The sequence below is a fragment of the Pseudomyrmex gracilis genome, unplaced genomic scaffold (genome assembly GCF_002006095.1).
Source record: "Pseudomyrmex gracilis isolate BER0280 unplaced genomic scaffold, ASM200609v1 scaffold_35, whole genome shotgun sequence".
Classification (NCBI taxonomy): domain Eukaryota; kingdom Metazoa; phylum Arthropoda; class Insecta; order Hymenoptera; family Formicidae; genus Pseudomyrmex; species Pseudomyrmex gracilis.
Window position 1 is genome coordinate 486,885 of NW_018020619.1, and position 21,644 is coordinate 508,528.

A 21,644-nucleotide genomic window follows, 5' to 3' on the forward strand; every position below is an offset into this window, starting at 1 on the left:
TGTATTGTAAATTTTTGCATTTAGTACAATATACGTACCTACCTTATATACTACACCAAAAAACAACTAACTACGTGGCATCTCTTCTCATTTATTTGCGATGCGTGCGCTTCTCTCAGTTTGGTTTGAATTTTATTAGTTTAAGCTCTCGAGCGCGTTAAATCACATTTTCTCTACATACACAAGCAGCTTTGTCGAAATTGCCGCTGAGCACTACTTGGGATTCATCGGCAGCGAAACGTGGTCGTACACCAAGATGGTAGTCGCCGTGGAATTCGCAATTACGTTCGCACGAGAGATTTATGACAAATCTCTCAACTAACAATAAGACTCTGACGTCAGCGAGACTTTTTCTTTATTTATTACTTTTTCTATTTTACATATTTCTTAACTAACTTTTGTAGATCAGTTCAAAAATTGCGACACACGTAACGTGTGATATTAAAATATTAAAAGTAACTGCGCGCTCGTGCGATTTAATACTTCAAACGTGTTTTCTCACTGCGCGCATTTGTAAACATTTTTATTAAACAATTTTACACTAGTGATTTATTATTTTCAATATAATTTAAATACGTATCTATTGCTTTCTGAGTGATTTCTCAGGAGTTTCTAAGCAAAAGCCGAGGAGCAACTCGTTGCGGAGGAGAAAAGAGTCAAGTCAGAGACAACTTCGTGTTTTCAAAACATCACCGATGTGACGTCGGCCGTGTGCGGCGCGAGCCCGACGCATTGCGTAAGACGGAACGCATGACGGACAGGGCATGTACAAGATCGTACACGCGTGTACATAACGATGGAAAGATCACACAGACGGGGGTGTAGGGAGAAAGAAAAACGCGAGAGGAGATGAGATCATCTCTCCTCTCCGGTCGGGAGCCGCGATAGGCTCGCCACAGCACGGCTTCGCGCCTCGGGCGCAGTCAATACCGGTCCAGCGACCGATTTGGAGGGCTGCACTCATCTCGATCTTGCTTGCCGAGTAAGGAAACTGACGCAAGTACCTCGTGGGGAAGCTGCGTGAAAGGTATGGCGCGATAACTGTTTGCTGACCGTTTTGAAAAGTGATTTACAATTGAAAGTCTTTTTTTGCACGCACAATTTCCTTCGTTTTTAAATTTGAAACATGTAAATTAGTTTACAGAATTAACAAACTTAATTCGAGCGTTTGTCGCGTGATGAAAAAATTATATGCCGCGAATACGTCGACACGCGAGAATTGCGAGAAGTCGTATAATCGCGCGCAGGGGCACGAGAATAAATAAACCGCCAGCGATCTATCGGCAGAATTCAAAACGCATCATAAAAGCATTCTTTTTCTAAGCTTATTACGATTCTCATCCGTTCTTTGCGTGCGCGTTTCAATTCTTTTCTTTCCGGAGTCGAATAACTGGTTTCCGGTCAAACTTTCCATCACCGAAAGTGGGAAAGTGTGCGGCGCGTATTATTTTCACGTACTCGAATTCTATCTGGAGAAAAAATAATAAAAACTCGTACGATGAAGGTAATATCTTTCAAATGCAGTCACCGTGAGAAAAAAAAACATTTTGAACATATTAATTTTCACATATAAAGTAAGTTGATATATATGTGAGTCACTTTCTTCATGAAATCTGCATGCGCGCGCGCGTGTGTGTGTATGTGTGGATGATTTTACCAGTGGGCGCATATCTACAACTGAATTATCTCTCTCTTGTCACGTGCTTCTCGGAAATTGTGTCCCTTTTCTGGAACGGAAATTCTGTTGTGGATTACTGTCATGTTCTCCTAGCGAGAACACATTGAAGAAGATGAGATATTATTACACCTCTCGCGATTAATTTGGGTTTGAAAATTTAGTCAGACAATTTTAATCGTCAGACTATAATCGCAATCGTAACCTTCCCTCGCTCAGACATAAGAACGTCCGTTTGTAGACGTCGTCTAATGGACGTTCGTAATTCCGTGCGACGTTTAATGAACATCTAACGGAGGTTTGTGGTCCCGTCTGTGTTCTATTACTCGTGATAATAATCGATTTATGTGTAAACTTCCGCTCGTTAACGAACAAATTGGACTAGATTAATCGAATCAACGCATTCAGCGTCGCGCCGCGAAACAAAGTGGTTAACTTTTAATTCCGCGTTGGCGGAGATGGTAAATAGGTAAGACGTGTACGTCCTTGATGTTTCCGAGTTTTATGGGATTACACGTTTCGTGGGCAGTAACAGTCGACCAGTCGAGCGAAAACGTGAAAATAACGTTTCCATAAACAAGGTTTACATCATCGAGGCCACCATCGACAAAACATTTTGTTTTCAACATTTTTGTGTATTTTGTACACAGCATCGATTTACGAAGCGACAAAAAAACTCAAAGTTTATTTCATTTGTGTTTTTCACAGAAAATAGAGTCATTGTTTCGCCGAAAAAACAAAAGCCAAAGTATTTCTGTGTCCGCAGTAAGTTTAAGCGACACAAATTTATGATGAACAAATAATTTTTAAAGATAATTTTAAATAAATTTTAAAATTTATTTGTGCAATTATATGTGTACGCGCAACAAAACTGTACGCGCGCACGAATTGCTTCCGTTGTAATGTTCAGCAATCTCTGTTCTTTTGTTCGTTTCCACACTGGGCGATTCGCCCACGTCGAGTGAAGCGCGATAAAAAAAAAAAAAGAGGGCCATGTGTGCGATTCCTACGCGAGCGTGTAAGTCGCGTCTCTGCTGCGCTGCGCTTTCCAGAAAGGAAGCCGCGCAACGCATCGCAGACGCGCTGCGCCCGCCATCGAGATGAGCGCGATATGTTGTGTGGCGTATGTGCCGCGCGAATCAGCCGATTTCTTTCTCTGCATGTACGGAGAAGAAACGAACGAGAAGACCTTAACCCGTTACGCTGAAACTTAACCCTCCTCCCGTCAGCCCCGGTTACGCGTTACGTATTAATAGCTGTCGCGTATATACTCAAGTACACATTACGCAATCTTTTCGCGGAGTCGCGAGCGGCTTTTTGATAAGATTATAGTTTCTCTGATTATATACATTGCGGCCGTCGCAATTGACCACTTTCTCTCTCTGTCTCTCTCTCTCTCTCTCTCTCTTATGTTTAAAAATATAATATGTAGTTAAAAAATGATGATTTTGTATATAAATAAAATATAACACACAGATAAAAGTATTTTCTTTGTTTCGTCGTCGAATTCTTCGTGATTATTTAATTTTATTTAATTTCGTTTTTTTAAGACAAAGCTTTTAAGACGAAATTTTATTCGTTGACAAATGCAGCAGTCAATTGCTGACGAGCGCTATGAGTAGCATGTTCTTATACAGTCTCCGTTAAATGAAATGCGACAATATGAAGCGCGGGCGACATAAATAAATCCATTGTACATCTATCTACGGATTCGTGGAATGAATGCGAGAAGACGCGCGGATGTGTCTTGATGAGGAACGACTTCGTTTTCAAATATCTGGGTTATCGCTTCGTTGCTCGTATTAAGGTCTCGCGATATTTATCGTCGTAGTTGACCCGCGCGGGATGCGTGCGTGCGTGCGTGTGTTATGTCGATCCAGAGATTTTTCGAAACGCGCGCGAATGTGTCGCGCGAGGAAACGCGATTCGTCTTTCATGCCAATGCCAATTGGGAACGCCGCGAGTAATAAAACATTAAACGAGAAACGACGGCTGATTTATTTACACGTTTCAGAACCGCACCCGATTTAGCTCGAGGATATTAACCCCTTCCGGGCTTTAAGAGACTTGGATCTATTCCGAGAAAAATAGGGATTTTATGCTTCGCGAGATATTATGTGTTTGCAATTCTTGTCGATTATTATGTTTTTTTTTTATTTTTGAAAGACCAGAACGAATCGCAACGCAAATACGCTTTGAACTCTTGCGTAGAAAGTCTTCCTTTCTGATGTGAAGATATAGAAAGCTCCAGAATTAAAAAAAAATAAATAAATAAAAAGGGGAGAAAGAGCCTTGGACACAGATGGTGTTGTGTAAAAAAAAATATTAATTTATTTTAACGTTTCGATCCAGGATTGGATCATCTTCCAAAAAAGATGGCAAGTTTCTGTATAATAACACAGTCAAATTAATCTGGGGTATTGTTAATACAAATTGAAATAATTGAACGAGGAATCAAAGAAAAAATAAAACTTACGTAAACTAAATTTTTATACGAAAAGACACGACTCGTCAAAATCTCAAACCGTTTCTCTTGATTGTCAAATGCAGTGAACACCAGTGACGGATTATTTTGCAAGTTTTATAAACTAATCTCCAGTTTTGAAACCAAATATTTGTGTCCAAGGCTCTTATTGGCCCTTTCTTCTCTTTTGAATTTACTTTCTTTCAAATTCGCTGATTCGATCTCGCGTCTCTAAAACGCGAACTTCTCTAAAATGATTTACACTTACAAGAAAGTATTGAGAGTCGATACGGTCTATGTGCCGCGAATGCAAATATGAATATATTCGCTTTTTCTTAAACGTGTGAATTAATACACAAAATTCGAATTAAATTTAATTCAAAAATGCACGTACGATGCCTGCATCACATATGCGTGAAATATTCAGTTCTCCTATGGAAATTGAAAAATCCATCGCGAAAACTTAAATTGTTATTGATTTACATTCATTTAGACATCTATGGATGGCGTATAACTTAATGAATAGGGTCATGTTACTTGAGGAGTTTACAATTCGCGGTCGACGGAAACGTGTTTGGATTAATAACGACACCATTGCTCCAGATATCATGGTATTCGGTCTCTCTATTCGAGCCATTTCATTTCAATTCAAGCTGATTATTTCAACGAAGATGCACCACGTGTGTGTTCTCATTGACATCGATTTGTCGCAGAAATCGCAATGTGGACGAAGCTGCAACTGCTGTTGATTGCGTTGCTGGTGACGGTGCTGATAGCGGATGCTTCCGTCCAGGTACTAACGTCATTCGTTATAACGCACAAACTTTATATGTTCTCTTTCCTCCTCTTTTTTTCTCTGTTGTGTAAAGTGCGAAAAGAAACACAAACTTAATCCATTAATTTTTCGTCGCAACGAATTCTCAGCGCAGGAGAAAAACTCGACGTCGCACTACCACCACGGAGACGCCCGTGCAGGATGAGATCATGAACATGTTAGAAGCTGACGAAATGGCCGCTGAGGAGGCGGACGCCGCTGAGGTCAGCCTCGAAAATGGCAAAAACGAGGTCAGAGCGAAGCAGCTCTTGCTCCAGGACCCGTGCATAGAAAAGCACTGCGGAGCTGGTCGGATTTGCAAGGTTCGTCGTCACACATAGGAGAAGACAAACATAACGTCGCTAAAAGATTTTCTCTCTCTCGGCGGAGACGTGCACGGAATGTATGTATCTTGAATTTCAGAGCACGGAAGAGGGTACGGCCGAGTGCGTTTGCGTGGAGGTCTGCAACTCGGAGGTCGATCCGCGTCGCAAGGTCTGCACCAACCACAACGAGACCTTCGGCAGCGACTGCGAGGTCTATCAGGCGCGTTGTTTCTGCGACACCGGTGACGCCAGGTGCAGGGGTCCCGCCTATCAGCACGTTCATATCGAGTATTACGGCGAGTGCCGACAGATGCCCGTAAGTATTATTCTGTCACAGATGTGGCAGCAGAACGCGGAAATGTTGTTATCAAATAACAAACCGAAGTCTCAATTAAAGAGAAGAAATTTATTTCCTCTTTCTCTCTTTCTCCAACTGCGAATAGTATTTCATTGCTCGCTTCTGAATGATCATATTTTTATTGAGCAATACTTTTCCGTTTTTCTCTATATTAACGGACTTTTCCCGCTGAAATTAAAAAACAAATTTTTTATCGGTTTTTTTACACGGAAAAAGTAGAGTTGCTTCAATTAAAGTCACGGACTGCCGTAATATGTTCCAGTTAAACTGATGCTTGACATCGTTTTTTTCCGCGTAAGCTCAATATTTCCTTTCAATTATTTCGATAAATTTTTATTAAATCCGCTTTTTCGTGTGCGTGCAGACGTGCAAAGAGGAGGACATGGCCGATTTTCCCAGGCGAATGCGCGACTGGCTGTTCAACATCATGCGCGATTTGGCGGACCGTCAGGAACTGCCGTCGCACTACCTGAAGATGCAACGTGAGGCCGAGACTAATCACACGGTACGCTGGACGAACGCTGCGATTTGGAAGTGGTGCGACTTGGACGGCCATCCGCACGACCGGACGGTGTCCAGACACGAACTCTTCCCGATTAGAGCGCCCTTGATGGCCCTCGAGCATTGCATTGCGCCGTTCCTGGACTCTTGCGATGCCAACAACGATCATGAGATCACGTTAATCGAGTGGGGCAAATGTCTACAGCTCGACGAGGTAATATCGGATTTATTTTAAAATAGTAATAAAAGATAAGGCCAGTGGGAGTCCGGATGTTGGTGTGTTACATAATATTGTTTATTGAAATGTATTGTTTATTTCAATAAACAATATTATATAATACATTATTTCAATAAACAATATTATATAACATGCCAATCAACATCTGTCTAAACCCCCAGCCATATCTTTTGTTAATATTTTATACATTTTGGAGCCTACTACCAATTCTCGATTAATTATTCATTTTTCTATTCTGGCTTTTGTTTGTTTTTTCTTCCGAAAAAAAAACACAAATATTTGTGAAAAATGTACATTATTTTTTAATGTAGGGAGAGAAATATTATTTTCCAGCGAAAATGTTGATTTTCAGGGCGATATAGACGATAAATGCGACGAGCTGGCGGAGGCAAACCACGAGCAATATTAAAAGACGAGCGTCGGAAATTTCCTTCTCAAAGAAAAACGGGAGGCACGAAACGGAGAGAAAACGAGCGCGAGCGATACGGTAAACAAGAGAATAAGAGACAGCACAATAGAGAGAGAGAGAGAGCAGGTCTTGAGACCAACGGTCATGGAAGGGTCGAAGGACGCAGGTGACGCGCAGGGCAGGGCGGCGAAATGGCCGAATAAAAATGGCGGGAAAAATTGCTGCGTTAGCGCGCAAGTACCGCGCGCATCGGACGAAGTCGATATCGGCGCGAGGAAGGCACGTTGATGCCTGGCCGCGTCTCTTCTGCGTGCGCCCGGCAACTGACTACAGGGCAACGGGGTTCTTCGATAATACAGAGATGGTCCTGTTGGATGCGGCCGTGAGATACGGTGTGTGTGGATTACGCAACCGATTAATACCGCACGGGAGTCAGGTACACGGGCAGAGTTCGAATTCCACGTATAATCGAATATTCGTGTTGGGTGTCGATGCCTTTCGATACCTGAAATCGCACAGTCATGTGGTTCGATTAATTCGAATTTAAGAGTACGACGACGAGAAACAACACGATGCGATAAAAGTTTCTCAGACAGAAGAAATTTGGCCGTTCTCAGCTACTTTTATAATGTTTCAGATAAAAAGTATCAAGACACATTTACTGTGGAAACGTATGTTCCTACTTTGATTCTCCGATTGTTGCGTCACAAACCACACATTTTTTTTAATAACTGCCGATATTATTCCGATTGCAAAGAGAGACACAAGGTCGTGTAGTCGGTCACAGATATAAACAAACTACCGCTTCGTTCGCGCTCTTTACATTGTAATTTTTATATCACCACGAGTAGAGGCGTATTTTCTGTAAGCAGTCCTTTTGTATATGAAAATCTTACTGCCTTTTCCTGCCAATAAATAAACTTTACGACGATATATATATATATATACATACTTGTGTTCTACAAATCAATGAATATGCAGTATTTTTATTGTTTAATCTAATAAACACAGTTCAACATCTTTATTTATTTCTTTACCGAAGCATGCTCGGAAATGCAATCAAAACTTGATTAAACATTTGCGAAATATGTTGTAACAACAAGTATACATATTGTGCAACAATTATTTCTCAATTGTTTTCCAAAGTAAAAAATATTTATTATTAATAGTTCGATATACATTATCCAAATAGTAATTACATCAGTAATTAAACACGTGTAACATTGCGGTATTATTAAAAATTAATTAATACGTATGTATCAATTTTGTTTAATATAATATTAATTATACAAAACAATGAGAATCGTTGTACGACGTAAAAGTAACTTTCTTTGTGACGTTATTTTGTCTGACACAAAAAAGACGCAACGTTTCGTTTTTATTTTGACATTTATATACAAAAAAATAATTGTTTATGAACACGCAGGTCTGATGTATATTAGAGCATAGCTTTTTGTGCAGTTTGCCGATTGCGTATTGCATATTTTACTCAATTTTCTCCTCTATTTGTTACAATCTTATTCGTACATCAGAGCTATCGTCGTATTTCGTAAATTCCAATGAGTCGTAACGACCAAAAACGACGTTGAGTTCTCGGGCAACCGAAGTCGTTACAGCGCACGAGTCTTACCAGAAAATGGCGCGGTAACTCGCCGACTCGTCGACAGGTGGCGGCCCGCTCGCGCGTTCTTCGCTGCTATTAGCCGGCGCACGGTCACGTGGCACGGTCGCAGCACGCGCTCGCAGCGCCAAGCGTATTTGGCGGGCTCATCGCGTTTAGACGGCGTCGTTCGTGGTTGCTCGCGACTCTTTCGTGCTGAGTGAGTGCTGAATATCTGCGTCGCGCAATGGTGAGTATCCACGAGTTTTCGTCGTGCACGTCGGCCATCCGCGGCCGCCGGATGCAGCCCCACGTGCCGCCGACTCCCCTCCGTTCACTGGCCGAGTTTCGCGGCCAGATCTCGCAAATTAACCGTGATTTTCGTGTGTGAACAGGCTGGCGGAAAAGCGGGCAAGGACTCGGGTAAGGCAAAGGCAAAGGCGGTCTCCCGTTCGGCCAGGGCCGGCCTACAGGTGAGTCGCAGCAACCGTTGAACGCAATAACGCACGACGTTGTGATCGATGGACGTGTACACGCGCGCGTTTCGCTCTCGCCTCTTCGTTTTTCGCCAATTCTCGCATACGCGCTTCCCGCGGTCTTTTGCAGGTTAAATCATCATGGTTGGCGCGAAAAACTTGACGGTTCTCAGCTCTCCAGTAATCGGCGATGCGGGTTTCGGGAGCGCGACGCGGATTTCTCGCGCGTGCACGCGACGGTGATGTGTTCCTCGCTCTACTCGCTTCCGCGTCGAACCTTCGAGAAACGGACGTGCAAGACAGTGAATTTTTTGAATTACGTCGCGTGCGGCACACGACCGTTTTCAAACGCGCGAGTCCGTCCGACCGGCTCGCACGTTGACTGATGCTCCTCTTCACCTCTCCCCTCCCCTCCCCCTCGGAATTGTTTCGGCGCGGATATTCGACCCAACGATGACCCCGGCGCTATATGGTAAATCGAGACTGAATTTTTTTTGCCGCCCGATTCCGCGACAATTAAACGGCCAGCGATTACACGCCTTGAAACTCTCGTCTCGCCGAGTTGTTCAACTGACACCAGCGCGGCTTCCGCTTGTTGTTGCCCGCGACTATCGACAACCAGACGATTGTCATCGTCCTCGATCCGGGTACTCGTGATTAGATTTTTCTCGTCTATTTACGTGTATCGGCCGCGACGCAATATTCCGCAAGCCGCAACGAATATCCTATCGACCGCACACACCACGCTTGGCGCGCACAAGCCCCTATTTTGATGACTTTAACCCTCCCTGTCAATGCACGCGATAATTCCGTCGCGGAACGGTCGATCGCGACAAGGCGCGAGAATTGCGAATTCGAACCGTTTCTCTTCTCTGCCTTTCTCTCGCAAAAATTTACAACGATTTCTCGCGCCGCGTGTCCTTTCTTTTAATTCAATAATCGACGGGGATATCTCATCGATCGTTGGTTGTTTATGTTGTCGGATGCACGTAAAAGCCAACGACGTTCGTCGTGAGTATCGCACCGGAGGGAATTTCGCCTGCCTACGCGAGGTATGCTGTTCATTCAGCGCGGAATGCAATTTTTATACCCGACTGATATAATTCCACAATTCTCGCGCAACAAAAATTTCAAATTGAATTTAAATGCGACAAGCACATATACGACGCAGAGAGAGAAAGAGAGAGAGAGAGAGAGAAAACGTGTTGATTTTGTTTGACAACGTACTCAGCAAAAAAAGTGACTCCATCAAGTGTCGACAATAATCGTTTAAGCTAATTTGAAAAAATTTATATTTACAACTGTGCTGTATAAATTGTTACATTTGCAGTATTAAACAACTTTGCTATTGAAAGGTGTATTATTTCAAATTATGTTTTACCAAACAAATTTAATCGGGCAAGTAAAAAAGAAAGATAATTATTTCGTTGTAAACAAAGAAGTGTAGTTTCCGAAGAGAAAGATATCAAATTATCTCGTGAAGATTCTAAACATTCGAATTCGTTATCGGATATCTGTTATACATGTCGCCGCCATTTTCAACATTGTGATTAACATTTATTAGTCACGGGCGCGCGATATCACGACGACACTGTTCCTCAATCAAACGTCGTATCGTAGAAAAAAACGGACTTTACATTCCATTTTTAACATTCGTCGGTCGTATCTTTCTCCTTGTGGAAGATCGCGGATTGCATTTAGCTGATTTAAGCACTAAAAGTGGCGTATAGAGACGAATAGGAGGGATCTTGAAGTAAGTGCGGCAGGCACTACCTCCACGGCAGTCGATGTTTTATTGTACGATAATTTCGTCGTCCGATATAATGGCTGGCAAATGAGATTGTTCTAATGCACGCACGACGACGCACACGTCGTGGAAGGAGAGAGAGAGAGAGAGATCACGCTCTCTAGCATTTCCTTGCTTCAAAGTGAATAAAACAAATTGTTCAAATATAATATTGTAATCCATATTTTGGATTACGTAACAGACGCGAAGTTTTGTACAAGAGATCAACTGCGTGTCGGAGAAGCGCGAAATGACAGTTAAAAATAATTGCGATATTTCATTTCCGAAATGCCACGCGGGGTGCATTGATAATAATAATAATAATAATAATAAAAAAAAAACAGTCGATATTGAATGTTACATCTTTTCTTCTCAACGTTAAAAACGCGAAACAAGATCGGGGAACATTGCTCGCGCGGTAAAGTTGTAACAAGTGTGTAAAGTGAAAACGGCAAAAATTTATGCGCGCAATAAATTAAATATGTAGAAATCGAACGTTGTTTTTTTTTTCCTAGACACTCATTCTCCAAACGCGCACACACGAAATACTTGAGTTTTTAAAATAAACTTTCGAGACACGATATTTCGACGTGTCAAGCGCATGAGCTTTCGGCACGGTATCAGCTCGGTAACAAAATCATTGTGCAACAATATCGACCGCATCTCGTTGAGGGCCAAGTCACTTACGAGAATACGTGGTGTGTGTCATATACAAATCGGCACGAGAGAGAATCTCGGAGCGGAATTTTAGAGCAGCGGGCGGGATGCGCTCTAGAGAGAAGAGAGTGAGAAAGAGAAAGAGAGAGGTTCTCAAACGCGTGCGTCGTCGGGGCGTGCGTCGGATGACGAAACTTCGTGCCAAAATCTGGAGAGACGACGAAGAGAGAGAAAGAGAGAGAGAGAGAGAGAGCGAGCGAGCCAAATCGCACCGCTCGATATTCGCGCGTGTATTCGACGGATTTTTTTTCCCGCTTCTGAACGAGTCGCGGTATATGCATAGAGCCGCCACATTATCGAAATGTCGAAATGACGAAGCGGAATAGGACGCGTCGTCGCGAACAAGATTGCGGGACAACGGGACGCGTGACTTTTCCGTGGACAAATTTTCTCACGGGCAACGCGCTTCGGGCGACCTGAGACTCGTCTCGCGGAACATTGTTGCGGAAATCCGTGTCATTGCTTTATCGCTCGATATTCAGCCTCGGCTGGGAGAGCTGCTTGACGCTGTGGCCGACGGCCAATGTCACGCGGGACGGTTAATAGACGGAAACCGGCGTCCCGTCCTGAAAACGTTCGGCCGTTCGTCGCGGCACGCGGTTGTAGAAGTCACTAGACGCGTCGTCGTCAGTGACGATTATTACTCAAAGGAACTAGATAAAAATTTCAGTCGGCAATCACACGCAGCAATAATGAGAACGCTGAGTTACTTGACTTTACATAGCGACATGCTCTTGAGAATTTACAACTGACGAGATACATGTGTGCGATGTTCGAATATTGTTTTAGACAGAGGGACCTCAAATGTATATAATTAATTCAATGATTTGTAATTTTAATTAACATAAAAAAAACTTGGGCGTATACACGTGTGTGTATCGGCGATGCTTCGAGACAAAGCCCTTGTTGTTTTCGAGAAAATCCGTTTCCGGGGCGATGTAACACACTATACTATGTATGGATACGTATTAATGCACATTGTTGGCGTTATGAACGCCGCATTCAGATTAGACGTTATTTTTACATACTTCTGTTTTTTTCGTCTATGTGTGTTTCGCTTTCTACGTATAGATGGAATATTTAACACGCGTGTCTTGTGTGCGCGATAGAAAAACATGTGAAACAATCTCTTCTTTGGAAATATTGTTAAATAGGTAGCGCTAATTGCTTGATGCGGTTTTTTTTACAATTTTTATATGAATATTACATCAACTAAGATTTTTTCACAACAATAAGAAATTTTTTTATATAAAATGCAAAATTTGATTAAAAATTTGTAATCCACGTTAAAAGATATTTCGAGTACACAGAATTTTCACTTTAATCACAACATCTGTTATCTTCTGAGCGTGTCCATAAGATTTTTCTTAAGATTTGACAAAATTCCTAAATATAGTATTTATTTGTGCGGTAACACATGTTTTTTTTTTGAAAATCTGCGAGTTTTTTGTATCGGAACACACACACACACACTGTAGATTTCTATATGTATAGACGTGACGTCACGCACGCATTCACACGCACACACATGTAGTTCATTACCGTATTAAAACATATCGGGTGTGTCTCGGGATAGACTGACTGCGTACGTTCTGATCTCATTTGACACGTGTCTGAAGAATTTAGGCAAATGCGGTTATTCATTCAGCGGTTTATTGCAGTTTCCCGTAGGCAGAATTCACAGGCATTTGAAAAACAGAACCACGAGTCATGGTCGAGTAGGCGCTACTGCGGCGGTGTACAGTGCGGCCATTTTGGAATATCTCACGGCCGAGGTAAGTGAGCAAACGTGTGCGAGTGAGAGAGAAGAAGACAGACATTATAACCGATACCTAAAACAGTAATCATTAGGTTCAAAAAAATATATTTCACAAGATCACGTGTTTGTTGCACGCAGACATCGGAAATACTGTGACAAAACGTGACAACGTAATAGAATTTAGAAAATATAAAAAAAACATCAATATGTATAAAAAAAAAAAATTATTCAGCAAGAGCAAAAACATAAAAATACGCAGAGGAGAACAAACGGCAAATTGTAATATCAAATAACTAATTGTTTCTTAATTAGTCGGGTGATATTTTTAGCACGGTTTGATCCAACAGATTGTTAAAAATACATTGTTTTTTTACGTCATATGTTATTACAGTTTTAAAAGCCACTAAAATATGATATAGATATTACGTCGTCGTGTTTTACGTGCTATAAATACACAATATGTGAGTACAGTTTTAACGTAAAAAAAAAAAAAACGAAAAAAAAACGGTCTTACTTAAGAAATGTGCTTGGCAAGCATTTTAAGTAAGTGCTATTAATATATCTAATCATTAAAAAGTATATATGTATTTTAATGTTTTGTACTTATTTAACAGTATTTGATTTTAACAGATATAAATATAAAATGTTGCAACAATTGCGTCAAACGCGAAAAAAAAGATGAAGGAAGAGTAAATAGCAAATAGATGGAACAGACAAAAGAAAAGAGATAAAGTACAGACACACACGATACAGATCGGCCGTTAGGAGCTGTGTTGCAGCGTCACAAGTGCTGATGGCGTTGCGAACGCTAGAACAGCATGGCTGACTTTCCCGCCTTTCGGTTTGAGCAAAACATTGTTTTTTGTTTTTGTTTGTTAAAGGTGTTGGAGTTGGCGGGGAACGCATCAAAGGATTTGAAAGTCAAACGTATCACACCCAGACATTTACAACTTGCAATCCGTGGAGATGAAGAATTAGATAGTCTTATTAAGGCAACAATTGCGGGAGGAGGTATGCTTTTCTGAAAAATAATTGTTTCTATTATTAATGTAATAACGTTTGTAGAATTGTTACTCTTTAATTTAATTAATTTTCACTTGTACACGATTTACATCCAAATCACACAACGAGCAAATTTGTTCACATGTTGATATTTTTTGATTACAGGTGTTATACCACATATTCACAAATCGCTTATCGGCAAGAAAGGTTCACAGAAGCCGGCATAATTTAGCGACAATTAACAACTGAAACACATTTCAAGATACGTGTGTGCAAACAAGAAGGAGCAAAAGAAAGCAGAAGAATGATTGTTGACGAAGTGTACCTAGGGTTACTAAATCGACGAAGTGGCTGGCGTGATATACATATATAAATATATATATATATATATAAATATAGAGCTATAAATAAAAACAGATATAATGATATAATTTAATATAGATAAACAAAATATGAGAGTTAAAGGAAAAAAGACAAATGTTCATTACTCGATTGGCAAACGGACGAGACAGGGAAAAAAAGGGGCTTTTCAGACGAGAATAACAAAAAAAAAAAGGGTTTCGACGAGTGGTAGTGAGCGATGCGTTGTAGCATGGCTCGGTAACGGCAGTTTTCAAAACAGTTTGCAAGTTGAGAACACTGTGCGTAAACATTGGAAGCTGCGGAAAGCTTATAAACAAGCGTTTTCAATTACCATGTGTGTTTTAGTTATTTATAATACATCGAAGACGCTTTTTGCTAAATCGTCGCCTTTCAATTTTGTCTCGTCTCGCTTTTGATAACTTGAAATTAAGTCTAAACAATTTGTTTTTTCAAGGAATTCCAAGAAAATGTGCGAATTCTCAAGAAATGTGTTCTTACGTCATTCAACGCGTTATTGACACTTGGTTTTAATTTGGTTTGCAATAATAATCTAATTTTTGTTGTAGAACAAATTTCTATTTGGCAGGTCAAACACGTTTCCGAGATTGAACAAATATAGTGTTGTTTTGGATATACTTCGTTTTTAAAGAAAAACAGCGTCGTTCTTATGCTTCGTGTTGTGTGTAAACAAAACAAATTTGTATAACATGTAGCGGCTGCACGTTCCGATGTATTATTCACACGCGTTATAATAATACTTCAAATTTGCACACAGTTTGCAAAATTTTCACACGTATCAGATAAGAAGTTTTCTTTTTGTCACGATAAAAAGAAATTTATATAAAAACGTAAATCGAAAATAATTAGAAGAACTGATAATTCTTGTAATTCGAAGTTTGACTCCACTTTGCCAAATACGTAGAGATACAAAAACTTTGAATTTTTCAGTCTTTTAATCTGCTGATTAAACGTAATCTCCGTTTTGCACTTTATCTATAGTTCACAGAGGTTTTCTTGCGCTTTTCTCCTGTCCAAAATTACGTTCGTTATAATATTGTGTACGATTTCGATCGCAAATATTCAAATTCAAAAGTTGTTTGTTTGCGTGTGATTCGATTGTACATAGTTTCCAATTAAACTTAAAAAAAAAACTCGTATCAAAAGAATTTATATTTTGAGACTCTATTCTTCGAAAGTAAATGAAAAATAGTTTTTTTCTCGACACACATAAATTTAATGAGTCGAAATGTTGCAAATTTTTTTGAGTATGTAGCAAAGACTGACTTCAACTCTTTTAAAAAAAAAAACAAAACTATAATCTAAAATAGATACAAAGACGAGATGAGTACGAGGTTGATCGAAAGTTTATTGCACGTGTAGTACGAGTTTTAGTTTGTGCTTCTAAGTTTCTTATTTTAACTTTGTCACTTTCTCTATTATTATTATTATTATTATATTAGTATAATTTAGCATAATTTTTATTGTACCTATGATATAGCAAGTGCACTAAATATCAGCCATATGTAAAACATTCATTTTCATAATAAAAATAAAAATTGTATTACTAAAAATCCTTTTCATATATAAAAACTCGTGTGTGGTGTGTGAAGTTTATATTTCAAAATAAATCAAATCTTCGACCGCGTGTGAGAAGTCCTAGAACTTGTTGGAAAATAACAAACTTTGCGAACATTCCTACTTCGAAATATTTACTTCCAAAAAGAAAATAATCAAAGTATCTCCGAAAACCAGGCGGATGTATTGCGGAGAAACTTGTACATACGTTGAAATTAAAAAAAAAAAAAATAAAAAAAAACCAAAAGGAAGAAGAGTGTTTTTGTAGATTCACATATGTATGTATGAGAAACAAGTTTCACCCGCACTGGATCGCTTGCTCGATAATAGCGGTGAGATATGGCAATAAGTTAAAAGTATTGTGTGTGTGTGCGCATATAGTCGTTCCCTCGTGCATTACGTATATATACCGAGAGCAGCGTAACGCCGCCATTACGTATACGCGTAACGTGGCGCCGTCTGGCGAGAAGCGCGCCAAATGGCCGGCGAAGTCCCCGGCTCTTTTCGACGAGGTGCCTTGCGATAGGTGAGACGAGAGTGGGGGACGGAGCTTCCGTGGCAGCGGTGCGCGCGAGCGAGATGGAGAGAGGGTCGGGCTCCCCACTCGCGGCGGCGCGGAGACTCGTCGCAGTCACCTTTGACGGGTACGGTCGGTCGGTTGGTCGCCCGCCCGAACGGGGCTGGAGCAGAGCGCAACGTTTATACACAAGTTGACACTTGCGCCGGATTCCGTTTCCGAATTGCTTACCCGGAAATTTTACTGTAACGCCTGTACGTCGTCGGGTTCCTTTGGTGAGTAAAGGACCGGTTGTGAAACGCGCGTCGCGCAATACACACACCTTTCTCTTTCTCCTTTGCCCTTTCTCTCTATGCATGGAAAGCCGCCGCGTTCGTACTCTCGTTCGGAGACGCGCGGTGACAGGTCGCGTGGTACAGAAACTGCCCCGTCTCTCGCATCTTCCGAAGCGTCCGAGTTTTACGTCGCGTATGTAAAAGAACGTTTCTCGTCGTGCGAAAACTCTAATATCGTTGTTTGGAGTAAGCGCCTCGCGTTCGGATTGTCACTCGCCGGTGTTTACGTAGTTGTCCGAATTCGAACGTGTGCGTTTTCTCAGCGATTCTTGCTCGCAGACAACTTCGCGACGTTTAGAGAAATTCTTCAAATCGGGCTATTCTTTTTTCTTCTCGCATGACGCTTCTTCCTATTGTCCGACGTTGTTTAGAACGAAACAAACATCCACGCAGCTTTTGTTTACATGTTTGACGTTACTCTTTCGGGAGACTCGGTTTGTTGAATGCACTTGCTGTTTGTATCAACATGAAGTTGCGCTAACGAGGAAGAAAGGTTAGATAATTCGTTTTTTTTTTTTTAGCGCGTTGCATATAAAATACGTTATCAATCGACAATGTTTTTTTCTTAAATTGCCGGAATATTATTGACAACAAATTGAATCAAACACACTCGAATTTTATGAACAAAAGTTTGCCCAGACGTTTTGACAGTCGTTTTTATTGTTATTTTTGTACCTTATTCACGTAACGAATCATTTGACCGATATATATAGACGGTAGCCGATTCAATTTCGACTAATTACGTCCATGAACTCGAGTGCGCGTGATTATTTCTAATCACTGACAGTAAAGATCAACGAACACGTGCGTGGTTACATTGCACAAGGAAACGTAGTTTACGAACGCCTACTCGACGAACAAAATCGGAATACAACTGAATCTAATAAAGATTAAAAAAACGCAATCGAGAGTAATCCAATTACAATGTAATTTCTTCCAATAAAAATTGTGTTTGTAGATTTTCTTTATTTATCAGTAATTAGTAGTTTATTTCATTTCGTTTGCACGTGTATTCTTCTTTTACTTACATTTCACATTGTCTGACGTCTAAATCGACATCTTACGTTTCGCACACGCAAAGTGCGTCGAGTCGAGCGCGGAGGGAACGCGAACGCCGCGACGCGGACGAGTTTGTGCGTTCGAAACGCGCGATCTTCAAGTCGAACTAACGCCATTAGTTGTTCGCGCGTCGCGCCGGTCGAAATTTGCGAATTTTGTTCTCTCTCTCTCTATCTTTCTCTCTCGAAAAATCGGCGTAGTGTTTCGGTGCGCGAGCGCTAAACCACCACTTTGCTTCTCCCCGAAGGCCGGTGTGGAACGCCGAATCCCTGGTATGGAATGAACTGCTCGCCGTGATTCTCCACGCAAAACGACTGGCCGAGGACTTCTCGAGGATGACGGGCAGATACGCGGAACGAGCCGTCGCCGCTCGGTGAGTACCTCTCCTTTTCGCGGCAGGGCCGCATTCACGCCGATTCGATGTTGACGCACGCAAGGCAAAAGAGATGATAAAAATATGTTGGACTAACATCTTCGCCATTCAAAACTTGTCAACACACTCAAAAAAAAAAAAAAAAAAACAATTACAGTTGCATTACATTATAAAAATAAGTTGCAAAGATTTTCTTTTGTTATATTTTGTTTTTAAAAAGTTAACTTGTTAGTTTCGACGACATTTAAATTATATATATATATATACACACACACACACACATATATCTCACAGTGACGTGAGAGAGACGCGAGATAAAATCTCGCAGAGAGAGAAAATATCGATTACAAGTTGCGCGCATCGGAGAGTGTCTGTTGCCAATAGGTTGATTCGATAAAAGTAGAACAACGTCAAAATTTCCCGACACAGACGTTATTTTTGTTTAAGATTTTTTTTTATAGAATGCAAAAACACGCCGCAATATTCGAGCCGTGTGTATTCATTATTTGCCATCAGAGAATCTGCTTTTTAACGTGCTTTAACTTGGATATTAATGTTTATCTTCCGTTTAATTTCGTGGGGCGGAAAAAAAGAGAAAATATAGTTCAAAAATACAAACCGAATTTATATGCGCGCGTACATTGCGTTGCACATACGCGCTCGCGAGTAAATCTATGGGTAAATCCCGACGGAATCTTGTTTACACGCGAGGACCGCGAAATATCGTTAATGCAAAGTTTTGCTCGGTCACGAAGCGCCTTTACTCAATTCGAACTCTTGTTCTCCCGTGCGCGCGGATGTAACACTTCGTTATAGCAGGAACAATTACCGTAGGAACTCGCGGTCGTCCTAAGTTCGCCTCGCGAGTAGTCGCGATAATAAACCACCGGGATCGCCGGATGCGATGTTTTCTGGCGCAACGTCGCGTATATGTGTATGTATACGCCATTACGCTTTTAAATGGTGTAACAGAGAAGTGAGAGAAAGAGAGAGAGAGAGAGAGAGAGAGAGAGAGAGAGAGAGAGAGAGAGAGAGAGAGATACACAGATAGATAAATAGAAGCGGAGGGGAGGCAATAAACGATAACAGGAAGCGACATAAAGTATTCTATTCCAAAAATGTTATTTTATTTTATGGTTTTACATTTACACATAAATATTTTCCACAATTTGAATCACCCCTTATATAAACATTGTATGTGTGTGTTTTATAGAACGCTGTTAAAAAATCATGACTTTGCCAAAGTTTATTTTACGGTTACGAATATAATTTCATTATTCATGCAGTTCTCTCTTCCTCTCTCTCTCTCTGTCTCCCTCTCTGTCTCTCTCTCTCTCTCCCTCTCTCCTCAGTTTTCCACCGGTAGTCGTTTTGCAAATTGATCAGAACGAATTTTCTGCGTTCCATAAAGCCAATGTGGTATTTCAGAAGTTATTGCGTTATAATTGACGCAAACAACAACTTTAACGACGGTTGTCTGCGTCGTGCGCGGCGCGGTGTGTAATTAGATAAAATAACACACAGGCGGGCGACGTGTCTCTCGTCCGAGCCGTGTTTTTTTTTTTTTTTTTGTCGTGTTGCGCTCGGGATTTTCTATATTTTATATACGAAGGCAGGACATCAATATTTATCCAGCCGTATTTCAGCGGTATGTTTCGCCGAGGTAAAAGCAAAGTTATACAGGGTTATTGCAGCGGAAGCGGCGCGCAATATTCTCTGCCCTAGCCGAGCGGTACATTGTTTGTCGATCGCGTCCTCGTTTGCCGCCCATTGATTTTAAAACACGCGTAAACGGCGCCACCGACCGATTTTCGATCCTTGAACTACACCGCGCGATCTCTCCGCGAGAACAAAAACGACGTTGCAGTGTTTTTTTTTTTTTTTTTTAGTTTTTTTTAACAACCGTTCCGGCGCGCGGACCGGGCCCAAATCTCGCGAATATTCCTCGGGTGCAAAGTTTTCCGTATCGAAGCATCGATTTTTTTCAATATAATTTCATGTTTTTTTTTATTTTTGGTTACTGTGACAGAGGGATTTATTTTTCAATTCTTTGCGTACATGTACCGCATTTCTTCGTTGCTCTTTTTTGTTTTTTTTATTCGGCAACGCGAAACGACCGATACTAATCGGATAAAATATAATTAAATATATACTAAATCTCGTGGAATTGAATCGATTTTATTTATTTTTACTCTCTACCGAGGTCGCAAACTGCCGCATTTACTTGCCAGTTTCGATGAATGTATTTGTTTTTAATTGTCTTTCGCGTTCGCACGCGCGTGAAACCGGCAGGAGAAGACCTCGCGGGAAAAATTGCTCGAATGCGCGAAAGAGTTCAAGATTATTACACCATCGGGGTCTGTGCGAATCAATTGTTGCTTTTCACGTGAGCGTCTGGCATAACGGTTGCGTTTTCTTGGTACGAACGTGTGAAAGTTACCGCGAGCGAATTAAAAAACCGGAGCGAAATCGGAAGCGAGAATCGCGCGAAGAATGAGCAGGCGGCTCGCCTCGCACGGCATTCGCTTTTGGCATCCGCGAGGCAATAATCGCGTGCGCTGTCGTGTCGGTACGGGAGAGGTGCATATTCTGCTGTATGATGTGCCGCATTTCGAAACGGTATTTCCGAGAGAAATACGCATCCGCGAGGCAATAATCGTTTTCGGAGAAAGAGAAGGGCGCTTCACATCGCGCGGAAAGTTCTCGGGCACATTTTTCATTAAGCGGCGCGAATCCTCGGGTTTAATTGAAACCAAATACCACGACGCGAGGGACTTGAAATTCTCTCTCTCCCCTTTCCTCTCGCGTTGCGTCTTTCGTCCTATTTTCTTTGCTTTAATCAGCATGTCGACGGCATCTTGCAAATACGCGCAGTCACACTGTTTGCACACAACACGTTGTAGGTTTAGGTTCTGTGTGTAACAAACATTTATTTAAAGAAAAATAGAATTTATGTAAAAATAATTAAATTCTTTTTTGTTGTTAACTGCAAGTTTATCGAAAATGTTCATTAATTTACTAACCAAGTGCTAAATATAAGAAGTGTTTTAATTCGTAGATTCTTATGAAAATTGTATGCAGGATTTACAACTACTGTAGTATCTATCTGTCGCAATATTTTTAGAAGAGTTGTTCTATTGAGAAACACTCCCTTGTAGGAATTGACGAACGGCCCAGTATTGGGTCAATATCGGCAAACGAGGCTCGATATTGGTACGACAGTAGTAGCCAGTACTGGGCGAATATGCTTAATGATTAGATCGAGCCAACGCTGGCTCTTAAGCTCGGCACGATACT

General features: G+C 41.1%; 3 protein-coding genes across 4 annotated transcripts in view; all 3 read left to right on the forward strand.

The window, feature by feature from the left end:
* Positions 1–892: 892 nt before the first annotated feature.
* LOC109852771 (SPARC) lies at positions 893–7,805 on the forward strand. Its single transcript, XM_020424252.1, has 6 exons — positions 893–1,027; positions 4,853–4,932; positions 5,064–5,276; positions 5,377–5,595; positions 6,002–6,352; positions 6,729–7,805. The coding sequence occupies exons 2-6, from the start codon at positions 4,861–4,863 to the stop codon at positions 6,783–6,785; spliced, it is 912 nt and encodes a 303-aa protein (XP_020279841.1). The 5' UTR covers positions 893–1,027; positions 4,853–4,860; the 3' UTR covers positions 6,786–7,805.
* A 727-nt stretch (positions 7,806–8,532) lies between these two features.
* On the forward strand, positions 8,533–15,813 carry LOC109852773 (histone H2A.V). The gene is made up of 5 exons (XM_020424253.1): positions 8,533–8,635; positions 8,781–8,858; positions 13,026–13,139; positions 14,005–14,134; positions 14,291–15,813. The coding sequence occupies exons 1-5, from the start codon at positions 8,633–8,635 to the stop codon at positions 14,350–14,352; spliced, it is 387 nt and encodes a 128-aa protein (XP_020279842.1). The 5' UTR covers positions 8,533–8,632; the 3' UTR covers positions 14,353–15,813.
* An 895-nt stretch (positions 15,814–16,708) lies between these two features.
* The window catches only part of LOC109852752 (cadherin-87A), a 191,421-nt gene continuing 186,485 nt past the window's right edge, over positions 16,709–21,644 (forward strand). Inside the window, exons 1-2 of one of the 2 annotated variants that reach the window (XM_020424203.1) lie at positions 16,709–16,855; positions 18,222–18,347. In XM_020424203.1, coding sequence (XP_020279792.1) covers positions 18,310–18,347 — 38 coding nt within the window. In that variant the 5' untranslated portion in view covers positions 16,709–16,855; positions 18,222–18,309. Of the gene's footprint in view, positions 16,856–16,981; positions 17,409–18,221; positions 18,348–21,644 lie in introns of those variants that run through there. The other variant, XM_020424204.1, reaches the window with a different exon arrangement.

Bases quoted from the DNA above. Each gene is read 5' to 3' on its own strand.
- LOC109852771 (XM_020424252.1), top strand. From the start codon at position 4,861: ATGTGGACGAAGCTGCAACTGCTGTTGATTGCGTTGCTGGTGACGGTG. The intron at 4,933-5,063 runs GTACTAACGTCA...ACGAATTCTCAG, and splicing joins TAGCGGATGCTTCCGTCCAG to CGCAGGAGAAAAACTCGACG. The intron at 6,353-6,728 runs GTAATATCGGAT...GTTGATTTTCAG, and splicing joins AATGTCTACAGCTCGACGAG to GGCGATATAGACGATAAATG.
- LOC109852773 (XM_020424253.1), top strand. The intron at 8,859-13,025 runs GTGAGTCGCAGC...GGTTTATTGCAG, and splicing joins CGGCCAGGGCCGGCCTACAG to TTTCCCGTAGGCAGAATTCA. The intron at 13,140-14,004 runs GTAAGTGAGCAA...TGTTTGTTAAAG, and splicing joins TGGAATATCTCACGGCCGAG to GTGTTGGAGTTGGCGGGGAA.